At 39.1% G+C, this 17,883-nt stretch overlaps 1 protein-coding gene across 1 annotated transcript in view; it reads right to left on the bottom strand.

Moving 5' to 3' along the window:
- Nucleotides 1-15,484, bottom strand: part of GALR1 (galanin receptor 1) — a 248,512-nt gene extending 233,028 nt beyond the window's left edge. Inside the window, exon 1 of the mRNA XM_075585512.1 lies at nucleotides 14,201-15,484. Within this exon, the coding sequence (XP_075441627.1) occupies nucleotides 14,201-14,878 (678 nt within the window). The 5' untranslated portion in view covers nucleotides 14,879-15,484. The remainder of the gene's footprint in view (nucleotides 1-14,200) is intronic.
- Between the last annotated feature and the right edge of the window lie 2,399 nt (nucleotides 15,485-17,883).

Below are 17,883 nucleotides of genomic sequence, written 5' to 3'. Positions count from 1 at the left end.
ACAGAAACACTACACCACCACCATAATATCATTATCTCATTGCCAAAGACTGAAAATTGCCTCATTTATATTTAATGATTTTTTTGACTATATTGTAGGAGCCCAAAAAACAAGGCCCAGTACACAAACTGTCTTGACAACACCTACCAGTGTACAACAAGTTCAACCATATCATCGATGTTGGGAATGGGATTAGCAGCACTAGTTCACTTGGCAGGCCACTAGACCAGGCCAGCAGTCACTAATTTAATATCTAGGTCGGCAAACTTGGCACGACTTGGTATTGGCACAGTGCATGGCTTGTTGAATGTATGTAGTATGCCCTATAACCTAACTTCTAGTTACGGTTCCATCTCTCAGCAATTTATAGGTTGAAGTGGAAGGGACAAGATCTGATATAACTTTAAGAGGTGACACTGAAAAAACACAGAGAATGGACGACGCTTGGCAAGTTGACTTGTAAAAGATCAGCCATGTTCAGGCCAGACAAACCCCATGGTTGACTTGTGAAAACCATAAAATTAAGTTGTCATTGTTTTGTAGCCACTCCAGCTGTTTCAATTGAAAATAAACAACACACAAACACTGGCTATTGGCACTGCTAGCTAGGGCAGGGATAGTAGGTAGGGCAGGTTGGCAGGTAGGCAGGCATCGCATCTATCAGGCAGGCATGGGTATGCAAGGTAGACACTAATAATAACAAGTTAAATTTTATTAAATATTTAATAAATAAGTTGAGAGAGAACTTGAGTTGAGATGCCGTCGCACAGAAATAGGCATAGGGAGAGAAAATAATATTGAAATCCAATATAATCCATCATGATTAATCTAATGTCAGATTCATATATAATATGATTTCACAACGATAATGAAAAGAATAAATAAAAGACAAGGAGAGGGAAAAGCAGATCATCTGATTCATCATCATCAATCATCACAAATCATTCATGTTTCAAATTAAACATAGATTGAACTTACTTCAGTTTTTTTTCTTTCAAACTAATATAATAGTACTACAGTATTTATGTAATAAGTAACAAGTAGTAATTATGAAATACTGTATGTCTGTGATTGAAGAATGTAATTTGAAATATTACATATTCATTTGAAAAAGTCATAGCCTTGAATTACCTGTCGAAAAACATGATTTTTTTTTATAAACCTGGATAAATATATATGTATATATTTTAAACTTTGTTATTTAACTTTTCTACAAACTTTTTTGATCTTTGTATTTTCTGGTATTGGTGGAGGGCTTGCCTTCTATGTTTTATTTTTCTTCTGTTTTATAAAGAAAATGTAACTCCCTGTGTAATGCAAGCAAAACACACACTGCCCCCTTTCAGGTTCCTCTCCAGTGTGCCCTGGACATGTGGCTCATGATAGACATAGGATCAGCCAATAACCAAAAAACAGAAAAGACAGAAGTGCAAGGAAAAAACTAAATCAATCACTTAATAGCAACTTTATGTATTCAAATCTATAAAAAATGCAGCATTTACATTAATTAACAGAGCTGCATCAAAAATGGCACGTCCCCAACCACTCCATCCACTAGATGTTAAAATCCTGTACCTCAGTCACTGGTGTTAGTTAGCCCCTCCAAACCGATCCTGATTGGGGGCTGGCTGCTGTTAATGTCCTAAAAATCTACACCAGGGCCTGCTGCAGAGCTCGAGCAGCACGCCTGCTACTGAGTGAAGCCAATGACCAAGGCTGTGGATGAGTTGGGACTAAGAAGAGAGGCGCCTTTAAGAGGGGTTGGCAGGACAGGTGTGCAAGATATCTGCATGAGCCTGAACGACTTCAGGCTTGATCAAGTGTGACCCAGGGCCAGTCTATGTCCCTCTAAGAGAGAGCAGACATTTACTGGAGGGAGGACATTACAGCGTGCAGGGAGGCCCAACATATCATCACTAGAAAGCTGCACGGAGGAGTGAACACCATCGGAAGGGATGCTTAACGATCGCAGCTAAAAGTGGTACCAAAGTATTTTGTGAAGTACAGGCCTGCTACACGTAGTTGCATTAACGAGCTCCAACGGTGTGCCAGCAACCATCACTTAAATCTAGATACACAGGATTGGGAGGCTGTATTCTCCAGGCACTGATGTGCTTATGTAGAATGTTATGTTGATGTGTTTTAATATATATGTAGTGATCCTTTTTTAAGAGTCACAAGGTTCCTAAAGTATCTATACTTGCTAAATATAGCGGGTTGTATTACTAACATCATTGTGGTTGTCTCCTGTTGTCTGACCGATCATCCAAAAATGAGAGGACAGGCCCCCACCTCATCTACAGGTATCAGTCTGGGGGCTATATAAAAGAGGCGTTATACAAATATTTACCAACAACAAAAGAGAACTAAGGAGTGTAAACTTGGTAACAGCAAAAACAGAAGGGTTCAGACCATGTCAGAGGAAGCAGCAGAAACAAATAGTATTAGGATTTGCTTGCTGGAGTTGAGAAAAATAGTAAGGGACTGTGTGACATCCAACATCATTAATAAAAAAAATGATGGTGAACCACAACACAAACCCAAAATTAAAAATGGCCAAGATGAAAGCAGTGTCTGTAGTTGGTACATATCTTTGTCAAAATGACAGTCACATAATTTCATGTTCTGTATAGTGAGAGACCCTCAATAAACTGATACAACAACTAACCCAGATGGGCTTAGAGCAGTCACCAACTTGTCACTGCAACTTTGGCTCCCTATTAATACCATGCCCACTCCTCCTGCCTTTGTTTCCTCCACTTGAACCTCTACATCCCAACCTGCTGAAGCTTCCTCTGCCCCAGCTAGATCATAAAGAGCAGCATTAGGTGCCCTTGGTGTGGCAAAATAGGGCAGTGCAGCATTTTGTGCTCACACACCTTTGCACACAATAGATAGACTTGGGCACAGGAAGCATCAACAGTCTCTGTCACTAGACAGACAGAATCAACTGAGGTCAATGACACAAAGAAAATACCTGCTGACAAAGGTGGCCATGACAGAAACTCACTCTCCAACAATTGAGCAATAGCATCAAAATTCTCAGTACTACCTGTTTCCTCTAAGAGAGAGCTACTTCCAGAGAGGGAAGTAGGTGGAATTATTTCCTCCCCCAAGCTGAACTCCAACACAACCTGTTCCACTAGCACAGCCTTTACAGCAGTAGGAACAGCAGGTTCCTGAAGTATGCACACAACAGAGGTTGCAGCCACAGTACTACTGCGCACAACGCTCATAGTGCATTAAAGATATATTAAAACAACAAATAAATAGGGTAATTATTGTGCGTACATCAATAAAAATTCAGTTAGACATTTATGGGATATGTTACCCATCCACCAGCACTGCGACCCGGATCAGATGTCTTTATCAGAGATCTTGCATCACACTGTGGACCGGATCAGCAGTCATCTACTGTTACTGGAGTCCGTGAGTAAGTCCCAGATTTAGAATGGGTAGATAAGGAGTCCTTTAAGTGTCCCCGGTGAAGGTGAACAGTGTCCAGCCACAAGTGGCTCACTGGGGAACGGCCGTATCCCGCGGTCCTCGCGACGGCTGGTCTCTCTCCTTCTCCCCACCTCACTGGCACTTCCGGGTGATGACGTCACTCCAACTCGCGTCGCGTCACGTCAGAGTTCTACTCCGGTGGCTGGATCAGTATATGTGGGGGCAGAGAGTCCAATAGTACACTATCCTACGCGTTTCCCACTTGTGGCTGGACACTGTTCACCTTCACCGGGGACACTTAAAGGACTCCTTATCTACCCATTCTAAATCTGGGACTTACTCACGGACTCCAGTAACAGTAGATGACTGCTGATCCGGTCCACAGTGTGATGCAAGATCTCTGATAAAGACATCTGATCCGGGTCGCAGTGCTGGTGGATGGGTAACATATCCCATAAATGTCTAACTGAATTTTTATTGATGTACGCACAATAATTACCCTATTTATTTGTTGTTTTAATATATCTTTAATGCACTATGAGCGTTGTGCGCTGTGTCTTTTGTGTTTTTGTCTAACGTTTTAGGGGGTGCCCTGAGCCATCCCTGGTACCACAGCTGCAGACGCTCCAATCTGAGTATTAGGTCACGTAATATACCTTTAATATCACTGTATTATCACTTCACGTGTGTGGTATTGTTTAATAGTTGCGCACTTTCTGTTCACTTTTGTCACAGTACTACTGCGACTCCAACTGCTGGTACCATATAAAGCAACTCGTGTGTAATTCTACTGCTGCTCTTGCTGTTTTACCTGCACTGCTAACTGAGCCCCTTGAAAAATCCCTCATCAGTCTCCCAGGAGGGGCACCAGCAAAGCCCAGCTGCTTCTGCAACCACTCTCCATAACAAAAATGTCCTGCGCTGTCTCTGTCTGTCATCACACCCTAAAGTCCCCAAATTGCCTACCTACCTAGACACTAACCCAGCCATCAGTCCACACATTGCTCTCTTCCATCACAATGTGAACAACAACAGTGAGAAAGTGGGAAAGGTTTAGCACATGCGCGCAAGCAAATCAAAATTTTAAACATTTGCAAACAAATTAAAGGTATAATATCTGTCAACTGATTTTATGATATTCACAGAAAGGGAGGTCGAATGATGGCTGTTTCAGGAGCATTTGTCCAAATGGTTTATTTTCCAAAGCTATGAATATCTGTCTGCAAATCGAATTTTGGTCAAAACAAAGCAAACAATTTGCGGCTCGAATTTTGATACGTTCGCCAACTCGAATCCTTCTGCTACTTATTAACATACAGTAACCTTTTCTGTTACAGCTAGGATCACCAACACCTGATCATGATGATGACTTAATGACCACCAGTAGTCTCACTTTACTTCCTGCCCATCTGTTGGTACAGTATGTTACCTGTATAAACACAAATGTGCAACTATGTACAGTAACAAAAAAATCAAACTAGTGAGGTTTTTACAGTGTGTTGATAGCAGTGAAGACTTATCCACTATAATTACACAATACAGATCATATACTGTAGGCTCTGGACATCTTATCACCATTAATCTGGTCATATTACACCTTTCATTGGTGCAGCAAGAGCTACTTCTGATTCAGCAACAGAGGATTGGGCGTTTAAAAAAGTAATTACTATAATGATGGACTCACTAACAGAAGCAGAGTCACTATGGGATGTAAGTTTACACAGCATATTCAGTACAAACAGTTTATTCAATGACAACACTGCCATCTCTGCATTGCAGCTCATGGTTCTAGTTTTAAACTGTTGCCAGTTGTGGAAACAGCAATATCCACTTTCCACAATTCCTCATTCAATCAACTTCATTGTGGTCCAGATAGATGGAACTTAATGCCTTTTCTGCACAGTTTGCTTCAAGAGCAATGTATGAAAAAAAAGGTATAGGAACAAAACTTGTATTTTTTAAAAGTCAGATGATGTGATCTTGTCTCTATAACTAAAAGGTATATAAATGCTACATACAGTATCACATGTAGTTACAAAAAGAATGATTTTTCCTAAAAAAAGAAAATGTTTTAGAGATACTTATACATTAGTTATTTCAGTTAATTTAGAAGATCATTCCCTTTTTCAGAAGGATTGAGCAAATTTAAGAGGTGATGGAGTATGTTTATAATGTATTTTAAACCGGATTTAAATCATATTACAAGGGGAGATGTATACAGTATGAAGAGAATGATAAAAATGTAGAGACTAGAGATGGAACTGTCAAAATTAATTTCCCAAAATTCTGCAGATTATTTTATCAAATTCCATTCCACATACAGATTTAAAATTGTGCATTCAAATGTTATTAACATTCATCAGGTGCATATATATCCCCTCAAACAAATTAGGGAGACATGCCTGTGCTGAAAAAGAAGCATACTTTAGCTCACACTACTAGAGCTGTTGTTCTGAATAACAGAGGGTTCAACTTCTGATCCTATTGGTCTGACACATACCTTTCCTAAGATGCACACCATTCCTAAGATGCCTTAGACTGGTCAACCCAATAACACTTTGTGTGCTCTGGGAAGCAAGTGGAATCTCTTCCAGCAGTTTATAGAGTTGTATTTATTGTAAAATAAAGTGTTTCAATTCAGTATGTGTTTGGCACTCTGGCAGATGGCACAGTGAATATTTGTATTCCTCTTCTGTTATACTGTAGTCATTTTTGTGCATGTAGCACCAAAATGAGTGCATATACCTGTACTAGCTCCCTCCCCTGACTTCCCTAAAAAGCAGACCACAATTTCCTGGTTTACAGTTCAATGTACCTTGTGGAACACATGTGAGATACACTAATAGCTAGATTAGCTACGTGTATGCAGTGAACAGCAAGCAGCTCAAAAGTAGGATGTGACAGGAATGTTCCCTATTAGCTGGTGCCACTCACACTGCTGGAGCTGTGGCCTAGCAAAATTGTGGTTGTGGGTTCTAGTCCTGTTGGGACTAACAGCATTCTAGTCATTAGGTTGGTGCTTTAGGCTTATTATCAACGCTATATAGTTAGTACCGAAATCATTTTAGAAACTATGAGATGGGACTACTTTAAATATACTTTGAATAGATATGCATATCTATCAGGTGTGCTCTTTTTTCAGCAGAGGCATGTCTCCCTAACTTATATGGAGGGACATTTGAGGGGATATATATATATACACACAACTGACGACTGCTTATAATATTAGAAATATCTCTCTCCCTGTTGCTTTTTAATAATTCGCAAACAAATTAAGAAAAATAAATCGGGGAACGGATTGTTCTTTGCCTCTGGAAAAAAACCCTACAATTTTGGATTTCTGTTTCGGAGAGTGATCCATAAAATCTGCGGATCAAAGGAACCGGCGTATCTAAATTGGCAAAAAAAAATACCCATTTCTAGTAGAGACTTTTTGTGATAGAAATCAGCAGTGGAGGTAAAAGTACAAAGATACATAGGGATATTCTATAAACCACCAAAAATCATTGAGAGTGAGGAAATCAAATTACTTTTTGAAATGGGGAAGGCAACAAAACAAGGTCATATTTGCATAATCGATGATTTTAATTATCCAGACAAAGACTGGAGCAATGAGATTGGGGTGTGAAAAGACAATTACATTACCCAAGGAGTATTTTGGAAACAGTGATCACAACACAGTCTCATTTGAATTAAATGATCAAAAACCTTACTATATGGGTTCAAAAAAGATTTTAAATTTTTGAATGGTAGATTTTAATAAACTGAGGAATAATAGAAAAATGAATAAATTGGGATTACATTTTTGCAGGGAAAAATGTGGAAGATAAATGGGCAGTCTTTAAAACATTGTTAGATAAGTTCACTTATCAGTGTATAACCTTGGGTAATAAATATAAAAGAAACCAGTCTAAGTCAATGTGGCTAGATAAAAACATAGGGGGAAATGGAAAGAAAAAGGCAGGCATTTAGATTCTTAAAGTCAGAAGGGATGGAGGCATCCAATCAGAATTATAAGGAATGTAACAAAAATTGCAAAAGGGCAATCAGTTTGGCAAAATTTTAAAAGGAAAAAAAGATTGCAATAGAACGTAAGATCAACCATAACATTTTATTTCAGTACCTTGAGAAAAATATTTGAATACATAATATAGGACCCTTTCAGTGTAAATTGGGCAGACACATTGTTGGAGATAAGGAAAAGGCAAAGGTATTAAATACATTATTTGTCTCTGTATTTACCAGGGAGGCGATAATTGCAAAAATAGCACCACATTAGGAAGCCACAACCTCTATATTAACAAACAATTGGTTAACTGAGGAAGAAGTGCATAGGCGGCTTGTTAAAATGAAAGTAAATAAGGCACCTAGCCCCAATGGAATGCACCTAAGTTTTCTTAAAGAGCTAAGTTCAGTAATAGCCAAACCAGTACATTTTAATATTCAAGACTCCATTTCCATAGGCTCACGACAAGATTGGCTTAAAGTAGACATGATGCCTACTGTATATTTAAAAAGGGAGCTAATCACAACCAGGAAATTACAGACTTTTAAGCCTTACATCAATAGTGGGGAAGCTACTTGAAGGTTTAGTACGGGATAATATTCAGGAATACCTAATGGTTACCAAAATTATTAGTAATAGTCACCATAGATTTATGAAGCATAGGTTGTGTCAAACTGACCTCATTAGTTTCTTTGAGAAAGTAAGTAGTCATTTAAACCAGGGTAATGCAGTTGATGTGGTCTACTATACTTAGATTTGGGTGGGGATTAAGATGAAAAAACTGATCCAGATGGAAACTTTTTGGGTATACAAGTCAAGGAACCTTAGTCTTGGGGGGTCTCAATGTAGATATTGACCTTAGTGCTTTTATGTGATCCAGCTCTTTCTCTTTTGTATCTCATTCAGTCTCGCAATGTACTGTCATATATATAATTTTATATTTATATGTTGGTTTTATATTTCATTTTTTCCATTTTGATGGATATACATTTGACTACATGATTGTTATAGTTGTTACATTTTATTTTAATTAATTTATGTATCTCTATCCAGTGATTCTGTACTGATACATGTTTATCTGTTTTCCCATCCATTTCATTCACTGTATGTTGATTGAGTCTAATGTGGTCTAATAAAGAGCTTTTTGAATTCATTTAGAACTTAATGTGCATTCCCATTTTCCTTTAATGTTGTGTGTATTGCGCTCTATGTGGTTACATTTAGATCTCATGTTAAGTTAGTATTTAATGTGCATTTTTCAAATGTTTTCGTTTTTATTATTAGTTTAATATTTGTCATGCATTTTAAGCTATTTGTATAAATATCATATTTCTATTTATGTATGGATTGTTCTAACTATTTAATGTATTGGATAGGTTAGGGCTCTTTAAGTGGTATCTTGCTGATTGACTCTTTAGTCTAATAGGCAGCCCTAGATAAATGTGTACTAGTAGGGCCACCGATTATTGCCTCCTGATGAAGCCAGCTGTGGTAAAATGGTCAGGATTAAATCAGAAGGTTAACACCATTTGCATAGGAGGGGATAGCAGGGAGGCATGGATGAGAGCAGGTGTGTTTTTGTCTGGGTTCAGGATTAGGAGAGATATCTCGAGCAGCAGGAAGGAGTAGAAAGAGGGTGTGAATAGAAGATTTGTGGGTGCTTTATATTGAGGGGTAAGAAAGTTGTTGGGAAGGAGGTGTATAAATAATGGTGCAGTGTATGGGCACATGCATAGGTGGAGGGGAGGAGAGATGAAGAAATGTGGAAAGGAGGGAAGTGGGGAAGTTGGAGAGAACAGAAACGTTTACAAAGGAGTGAGGGGACATTAAACAGAAAAAGCAATAGGGAGGACATAGTGAGATACAGAAGGAGATACTAAACCATGTATTGGCGGAAAGGAAGTGAACAAAGTATCACAGCAATTAGAAAGCCAAGTTCTCACAGTTACAAGGTTGTAGTTGTTTTTTAAGTGCAAAGTCCAGATCTTCTTGTAGTATTCAACTCCAGTATGACTCACAGACACTTTATGTGACACTTTGGGTTGACACAGCCATATGGCTCACAGCCAAGATAGACTCACTTACATACTCTAACACACAGTCACTTAATTAACAATTAAGGGAGGGAGTCTGCCTATTCAGCTCATACCAGGTAGATGTTAAGTAAAGATCAATAGCAGATGGGCTTAATATGATAAAGGGGTTCCAATCAAACAAACATACCTGTGTGAGGAAATGAAATCAGAAATTAGTCCATAGTATTCAGTGTGCATCCAGGTTTAAGGATATTAAAAGATGTAGATAGCTTCACTTTATGATACTTTTCTCCACAGACACTTTATACTTACAAAACATGAGTGTGATTGCTACATGTTATGTTGTGTAATACATTTGTACAGTATGATACTACACTATGTCCTGCCTTTTCTTTATCTGAATGTATCCTAAGGAAGCCATATAAGAACAAAACACTGGGGGGACAACAAGTAGCTGAGCAGTACATGTTATACCTTTCTTACCTGCTTTGGGTAAAATCACCTCTACCGATCCTATACCATTATGAATTTATGAAGGATATGTCGTTCCAAACTAACCTTATTAGTTTATTTGAGGAGGTAAGAAGAATTGAGACAAAGGTAATACAGTTGATGTGGTCTACTTAGATTTTGCAAAGGCTTTTGATACTGTGCCACACAAGAGGTTAGTGTCAGTAAAGGAAATTGATTTCAGTAAAAATATTGATTTAAACCCTGAATTGAAAACTGATTGAATGATAAACAACAGAGAGTAGTCATAAATGAAACCTTTTCAGGTTGGGTTAACTTGTGAGTGGAGTACCTCAAAGATCGGTACTGGGACCCCTGCTTTTGAACTTGTTTATTAATGACCTTGAGGTTGGTATAAAGAGCAGAGTCTCCGTCTTTGCTGATAACACTAAATTATGTAAAGCAGTAAAATCAGAGCATGATGTTATTTCTCTCCAGAAGGACTTGAATAGACTGGAAACTTGGGCAGGTAAATGGCAGATAATGTTTAATACAGATAAATGTAAGGTTGTGCATTTGGGAAACAAAAACAAACAGGCAACTTACAAATTAAATGCGGCAAAATTAGGGGAATCCTTGATGGAGGAGGATTTAGGAATGCTTGTAGACAGCAGACTTAGCAATAGTGCCCAATGTCATGCAGTAGCTGCAAAAGCAAATAAAATCGTATCTTGCATTAAATGGAGTATGGAGGGAAGTGAAATAAACATAATTATGCCACTGCTGTATAAAGCATTAGTAATGTCAAACCTTGAATGGAGTACAGTTTTCGGGACCACGCCTTAATAAAAGTAGTAGTAGTTTGATGAAAGTAGAAAAAGTGCAGAGAAGAGACCCCAAATTAGTAAAGGGGTAGGAAAATCTTACATATGAGGAGAAGCTAGCTAAATTAGATTTGTTTACATTAGAAAAGAGGCGTCAAAGTGGGGATATAATAACTATATACAAATATATTCAGGATCAATACAAGGAGCTTTCAAAATAATTATTCATCCCAAGGGCTGTACAAAGACACAGGGTCATTCCTTAAGGTTGGAGGAAAAGACATTTCACCAGCAAAGAAGGAAAGGGTTCTTTAGAGTAAGGGCAGTTGAACTGTGGAATTAATTACCGATTGAGACTGTGATGGTAGATACCATATATATCTTCAAAAAACTGTTGAGCATCTTTTTAGAAAGGAAAGGTATACAGGGATATATCAAATAAGTAAACATGGGAAAGATTTTGATCCAAGGAGAAATTCACTTTTCCCCTTGCAATATTATGAGATCAATATACTGTAAATACAAATATACCTGTAAGTATCTGATAAGTATCTGTCATCTAAATTTAACATAGGTTACATTTGATGGACATATGTGTTTTTTCAACCTCATCTACTATGTAACTTTCATTATGAGAACACAATGTAATGACACTCATTTATGCCATTATTGTTCATCCTTATTTATCATGTAATTGCCTAATTTGTACATTTTCTTCTTCATCTTTAGCACAACAACTGTTATGCTGTGCTTGTTATATCACTGAGAAATTAGGAATATAAATATGAGGAATTTAAAAATATTTATGTGAGCAATAAATTACAGTCAAATATGTTTTGAAAAAGGACAAGTTGTGTTTCAGATGATTTACAGATTCCTGAGTAACAGGGTTAGCCAAAATAGGAATGCATTAATCCCCTGGGAATAAGCTGCATTTGGTTTTATTTCACTCTTGATTTAATGTGCATATATTCTGAAATGAAAATAAATGTTTTAGTGATGAGTTGAATGAAAGTGTGTGTGTGTGTGTGTGTGTGTGTGTGTGTGTGTGTGTGTGTGTGTGTGTGTGTGTGTGTGTGTGTGTGTGTGTGTGTGTGTGTGTGTGTTTGTAAGGAAACATTGTAATATCTAGATAGCAGTTGAAATAAAATGTATGTGTAATATATATTTCCACTTTACTTTGGAAAACATATGTACTGTATTAAACAAATGCTTTTGCAATGCATGTGGGATTAGGATAAACTATTAAGAATAACCTATATTTACTGATTTTATAGAATTTTAAATGTCATGTTTTTTAACATGTTTATACAGCATGTTTAACTTGCTCAAATAATTGACTAAGAGGCACAAAAGATTTCAACAAATCTTTAAGAATTTTCTAAATTTGGTGAATTTTAAAATGATGCAACAAAAATCACTAACAAAATAACAGTTTCATTATTTGCATTTACAATATTCTTACTTCCCAAGATGCATTCGAAAAGGAAATACAGTATAAAATAATTACAGATCCCACTATAGTGACAATAAGCAAAAAAGCTCACGTCTGCCACAATCACTGTAGTTTTTTCTAAATATAATTGGTGTATGAATGGCCAGTCAATTCAATCACATGTATTAAGCAAGACTAATGAGAGAAAAGTATAGCATTAGCTCAAATCTGTATATGAGGAAAGAGTGTTTTAACATGTGAAAAGAGCATGGTTTTAAGTTCATTTAGTATGAGTTGTTGGCTTCAAAATGTGTTACAGTAGCAGCAAACTATTGTATCTGCACCTCACCTTCTATTGGTATTCAGACAAGTGATAGTTAACATGTCCTTTTCATTGAAATACTGTATAAGAGATTTGACAACACAGAGGGTAATAGATGGGATGATTGGTGAAACAAGCACATTATCTACACACTTCACATGAATGTGTTTCATATCCATATAACTAGAAATATGCAGCATACAGTAATTAGCCAATTAAATCCTACATTTTGACTATGGTAATAACCATCCACCCCTACCTAGAGGTACAGTAGTCACAATATATAAAATAATCAATACTGGAAATATCAGACCCAGATATATATACGAAATTATAGTCACTGTTGTATACTGCGTGTGCTCTAAAAAAACCAGTGTGATTCCTATTCCCCATCTGTGAAACTTCAACCTTACAGAACAATAGAAATAAAACAAGAAGAGTGTACACAGTTAAAACTACAGTATATGGAGTATATATTAACTCAGTGACTCGCTACATTGTAGCTTGGTTCACCAGCGCTGCACATGCAATTAAATGTTCCAAATGGAAGAACATTCATCAAACCATTAGATGATTCATCAAATTCAGACAGAGCACTTTATTTATTTTTTTAAAAAGCGCATTACCCTCACCTTCTTTTGTGAGCTCTTCCAAGAAACAGATTTGTATAAGTGTTAAATTGACATGTTTTTCACAGTATAATGAAATCAAAGTTCTAATGTGTACTGATTTACCAGGGTCTGTTTGTTTTCGGCTTGTGGAAGGGGGGTAATTAGAAAAGGTAATAGAGCAAGGCTTCAGCTGGTAACATGAAGAGTACATGTCCAATATACAGTACTTGATGACAATTAATGATCAGATCTATGATGCTAGGGTATGCACCTTTGTCCAGTAGATTGGAAATGACAGTGCCCCATTTTGCAGTCAACAGGTGATCGGCAGTTCTAAATACAATAAGCACTCGCCCTAAATCGGTGTACTGTATGCTTGTTCTACTCCAAAGTGACAATGCCAGTATTTCAGTGATAAAAAAATAAACAAGTCTGGGAGCCCCTAAATACCTTAAATATGTAACGTTCACGTCACAGTACTTAGAGAAAGGACCATCTAAACGATTATTATATTGTATTAAAGTATATCACATTCTATCATACTATATTATTCATATATTTGCAACGGTTGATCCCGCAATGCATACACACATATTGATCTTTTACATTCCCTAATAAATAAATATCACTACTTATGGGTTTGTGTGTTCCTGAGCTACAGTATACCATAGTTAAAGCAAATGACATTCCACATGACCTACCAGACCTGGCAAGGGGTCAATGCAGATGGACTTCTTAAAACTGTGTATTAATTATATGTGATATTCAGTATTATTGTAACCTGTGTGTAATATTTAATTGTGGGCGTCCTTATTTCCTATTCTTTCATTAAGTACTGTCATAAATGTATTGTTACAAGTGACAGGACTACAGTTTATATAGAGTTATGGATTCTTAAATCAGTTAACACAGAACTGGTGTTTAACGCACCAAATTCACTTGTGAGCTGTTCCACAAAACTCAATGAAATATATTGTACTTTTCGGGATCCAAATACACATCAGCAGCATCAAGGGGACATCTTCTCATGAACAAATGTGCATTATATATACATGTAACAGAAAATTACCTTGGCATAGCAGAAGGAGATCAGAAGCAGGGGAATCAGGTAGCCAAATACGAAAGTGCACACGACGTATATCCTCTTATGCTTAAGATTGGGCCAAAACTCCCAGCAGAAAGTCTGATTATAGCTCCGATGAATCAAGCGCTGGTTATAGGCAACAGGGGACGCCATGGCTATGGAGAGGATCCAGATGAGAATAACTCCAAGCAGGGCATTTCTGGACACACGGATAGAGGAAGACCTCCTGGAGTGCACTATAGCCACATAACGATCTACCGACATGGCAGACAAGGTAAAAATGCTGACCAGCATGGACAAAGTGAAGAAGTAATGGATGAACTTGCAGATGAAAGCCCCCAGCACCCAGGTTGGCAGCACATAAACAGTGGACTGGAAAGGGATGCAGAAAAGTAGGTAAGCTAGGTCTGCGATGCTCAGGTTCAAGATGAAGATGTTGGTGGTACTGCGACGCTTTCCAGGCTTGCTTCTCGCTAGCACCGTGATGACCAAGGAGTTGCCTAGAACCCCCAGAGCGAATATTATTCCGAAAACCACCAGGGTGATAACGTTGTCCATGCCGATGCCCAAGAGTCTTGCCGAGGGTTTCTCCGAACAGTGAGACCTGTTCATTTCCATCACCAGCCCCTCGCTTTCGTTGCAGAGTTGTGTGACTTGGTCCATCGCTTTGGAGCTTCGGATGTTGCCCCGTGTGTCAGACGTTTGCAGTGGACTATTCTTTTTTTCTCAATGCGTTGAAACGTTTCTTGTGAGCGTACAGCAAATGTGCTTGGTACTAAGTGACGAAATGAAATAAAAAAAAAAAAAAAGTTCATGCAATATTCAGTTTGTGGAATCGTGTCAAAGTGACTGCAAAGAGCTGGTTGCCAGGGAAGTAGTTTGTAGGTTTAACAGGTGGAGAGAGAATGAGGAACGGCTCATAGGAGAATAAGAAGTTTCCTCTGACAATCTCTGGGAGCGAGATAGGAGGAAAGAGAGGAGTGTGCTCCGCCTCTAAGTAGCTCAGTGCCTCCTCTTTTCTTGTACTTTATGACTGCTGCACCCCGCTTTGCTTGTGAAGACCTCACCTCTAAAGTGCACAGATGAGCTGCTAGTTTTCATAGCACTGCTAGTTTCATATTGTTATGCCGTTCTGATACTTTCACAGAGAGACAGAGAAAGGATCATGCATTTCTCTGTGTTAGCAGAAAGAGGCAGTGCAGGCTCTTAATAGGAAAGAAATAAAGCATATGGCTTGCTTTACTTGATCCCTCTTACAATTTCTCAGACCATTCCTTGCTGAAGTATCAGTCCTGTAGCTATTGGGCTCATTTGCGCACTCATCCCCCAAAAGACAGTCTATTGTAGACATTTGGGTCTTTAGTCACCAACAGGCACTCAGACTGATAGACACATAAGTGGATTACGAGATACTGTAAGCTTTTGAAAACGTATGTTTTGGCAATGTGCCTTATTTCTGAAAAACCTAAACCTGGTTAAAGGTGGCAGAGCTTCTTGGACATTATATTTCAAATGTGTATACATATATATGTGTATATATGTATGCGTATATATGTATATATTTTGAATGTGTATACGTATATATGTGTATATATGTATAAAACAGAAAATAGCCGTGTTAGTCCAGTTGCGATAGTGCAGAATAAATGAGTTCTTCAGTGATACCTTTTTTTATTGGACTAACAATTTATGTCATAGGACAAGCTTTCGAGAGTTATCCTCTCTTCTTCAGGTCAAGCAATACTGATATACAAAACAGTGTAGAGAAAAAAAAACAACAGATATGGACTGTAGATAAGGTAGGGTGTTAAAAGTGTTTGAAGCCAGGGGACAGTGACAAAGAAAGGTGGGGAGGGGGAGGGATGCTGGGGGGGAAGAGAAAGTGTGGATAAGAATGGAGACAAGCAGGATAATTACAAACAATTTTGTTAGGGTGTGAGAAAACCCATGTCTGCATTAAGTCCTTTGGTTTTGGTGTCAAAGAGTCTTATCATTCTGAGTTCAAATGTTTTTCGTTCTTGGGTGCGTTTAAACATTCCATTGAGGATTTTGATTTTTAAATCATTTATGGAATGATCTGGTTGTGAGAAGTGATGTCCTACAGGTGAGCAGTATATTTCTTCTTCGTGATGGAGTATGGAGTGTCTGTGCATATTTATTCTGCCTTGTAGTTTTTGGCTGGTTTCCCCAAAGTAGCAACCTTGGTCACATTTGTTGCACTGAATCATATATCTGTGCGCCACGGCGCCTGGTGCGCCGTGGCTTGCCTAGAGGGGCGCCACGATTATCCCTCCCCTCCCCACCATCCCTCCTTAATGCCAGCCAGGGCTGAAGGGGATTGGCTGCAGGTCAGAGGAAGCCGGGGGTGGGCCTTCTGCTTTGTGCAGAGCACACGGTGAGTGTGTGTGTCTGCCTTCCCGCTCCTGGCTCGTCTGTCTGCTGGTGGCTGCACGGTGTCCCGTCCCCTTCTGCCCCAGGTGATAGGAAAAGGTAGGGGGTGATTTGCTGTACATTTGCCTGTCCTGGCAGTGAGTGCAGGGGGAGGCAAGGAGCTGCCTACACGGATCTCCTGCCTTTCCTCCCCCCCCCCTCAGTCACTCACATCCGTCGCTACTTCTGCTCTACACTGCTCTCCAATGTGTGTGTGTGTGTGTGTGTGTATCTGTGTGTGTGTGTGTGTATGTGTATCTGTGTGTGTGTGTGTGTATCTGTGTGTGTGTATCTGTATGTGTGTGTGTATCTGTGTGTGTGTGTGTATCAGTGACTGTGTGCAGGGAGCAGCCTGCAAGGATCTCCTGCCTTTCCTCCCTCCCTCCCCCCTAGTCACTCACATCCGTCGCTGCCACTGCTCTCCACTGTGTGTGTGTGTGTGTGTGTGTATCAGTGAGAGTCTGGGAGAGTGTGTGTCTAAGAGAGTCAGAGTGTCTGAGAGAGTGAGATTGTCTGAGAGAGTGAGAGTGAGTGTGTCTGAGAGAGTAAGAGTGAATGTGTCTGAGAGAGTGAGAGTGAGTGTGTCTGAGAGAGTGAGTGTCTGAGAGAGTGAGAGAGTGTGTCTGAGAGAGTGAGCGAGAGTGTGTCTGAGAGAGTGAGCGAGAGTGTGTCTGAGAGAGTGAGTGTCTGAGAGAGTGAGAATGAGTGTGTCTGAGAGACTGAGAGTGAGTGTGTCTGAGAGAGTGAGAGTGAGTGTGTCTGAGAGAGTGAGAGAGTGAGTGTCTGAGAGAGTGAGCGAGTGAGTGTCTGAGAGAGTGAGTGTCTGAGAGAGTGAGTGTCTGAGAGAGTGAGCGAGAGTGTGTCTGAGAGAGTGAGCGAAAGTGTGTCTGAGAGAGTGTGTCTGAGACAGTGTGAGTGAGAGAGTGTGAGTGAGAGAGTGTGAGTGAGAGAGTGTGTCTGAGAGAGTGTGTCTGAGAGAGTGAGAGAGTGTGCCTGAGAGAGTGAGAGAGTGTGTCTGAGAGAGACACCAACTGCGTGCTGCAACTGTTAGGTATGTATATACAACTTTGTTTTTACATTGGGCGCCGCAGAAAAATCCTGATCACCTTGGGGAGCCTTGAAAAAATCCTGATCGCCTTGGGGAGCCTTGAACCGAAAAAGTTTGGGAACCACTGATATATACTATATTCCTGGATGAGCAGCTGTATGATCCTTAACATTGAAGTGTTCTATGGTTG

This window comes from Ascaphus truei, chromosome 2 (genome assembly GCF_040206685.1).
Source record: "Ascaphus truei isolate aAscTru1 chromosome 2, aAscTru1.hap1, whole genome shotgun sequence".
NCBI classification, from domain to species: domain Eukaryota; kingdom Metazoa; phylum Chordata; class Amphibia; order Anura; family Ascaphidae; genus Ascaphus; species Ascaphus truei.
This window is presented reverse-complemented; position numbering and strand designations above follow the sequence as displayed.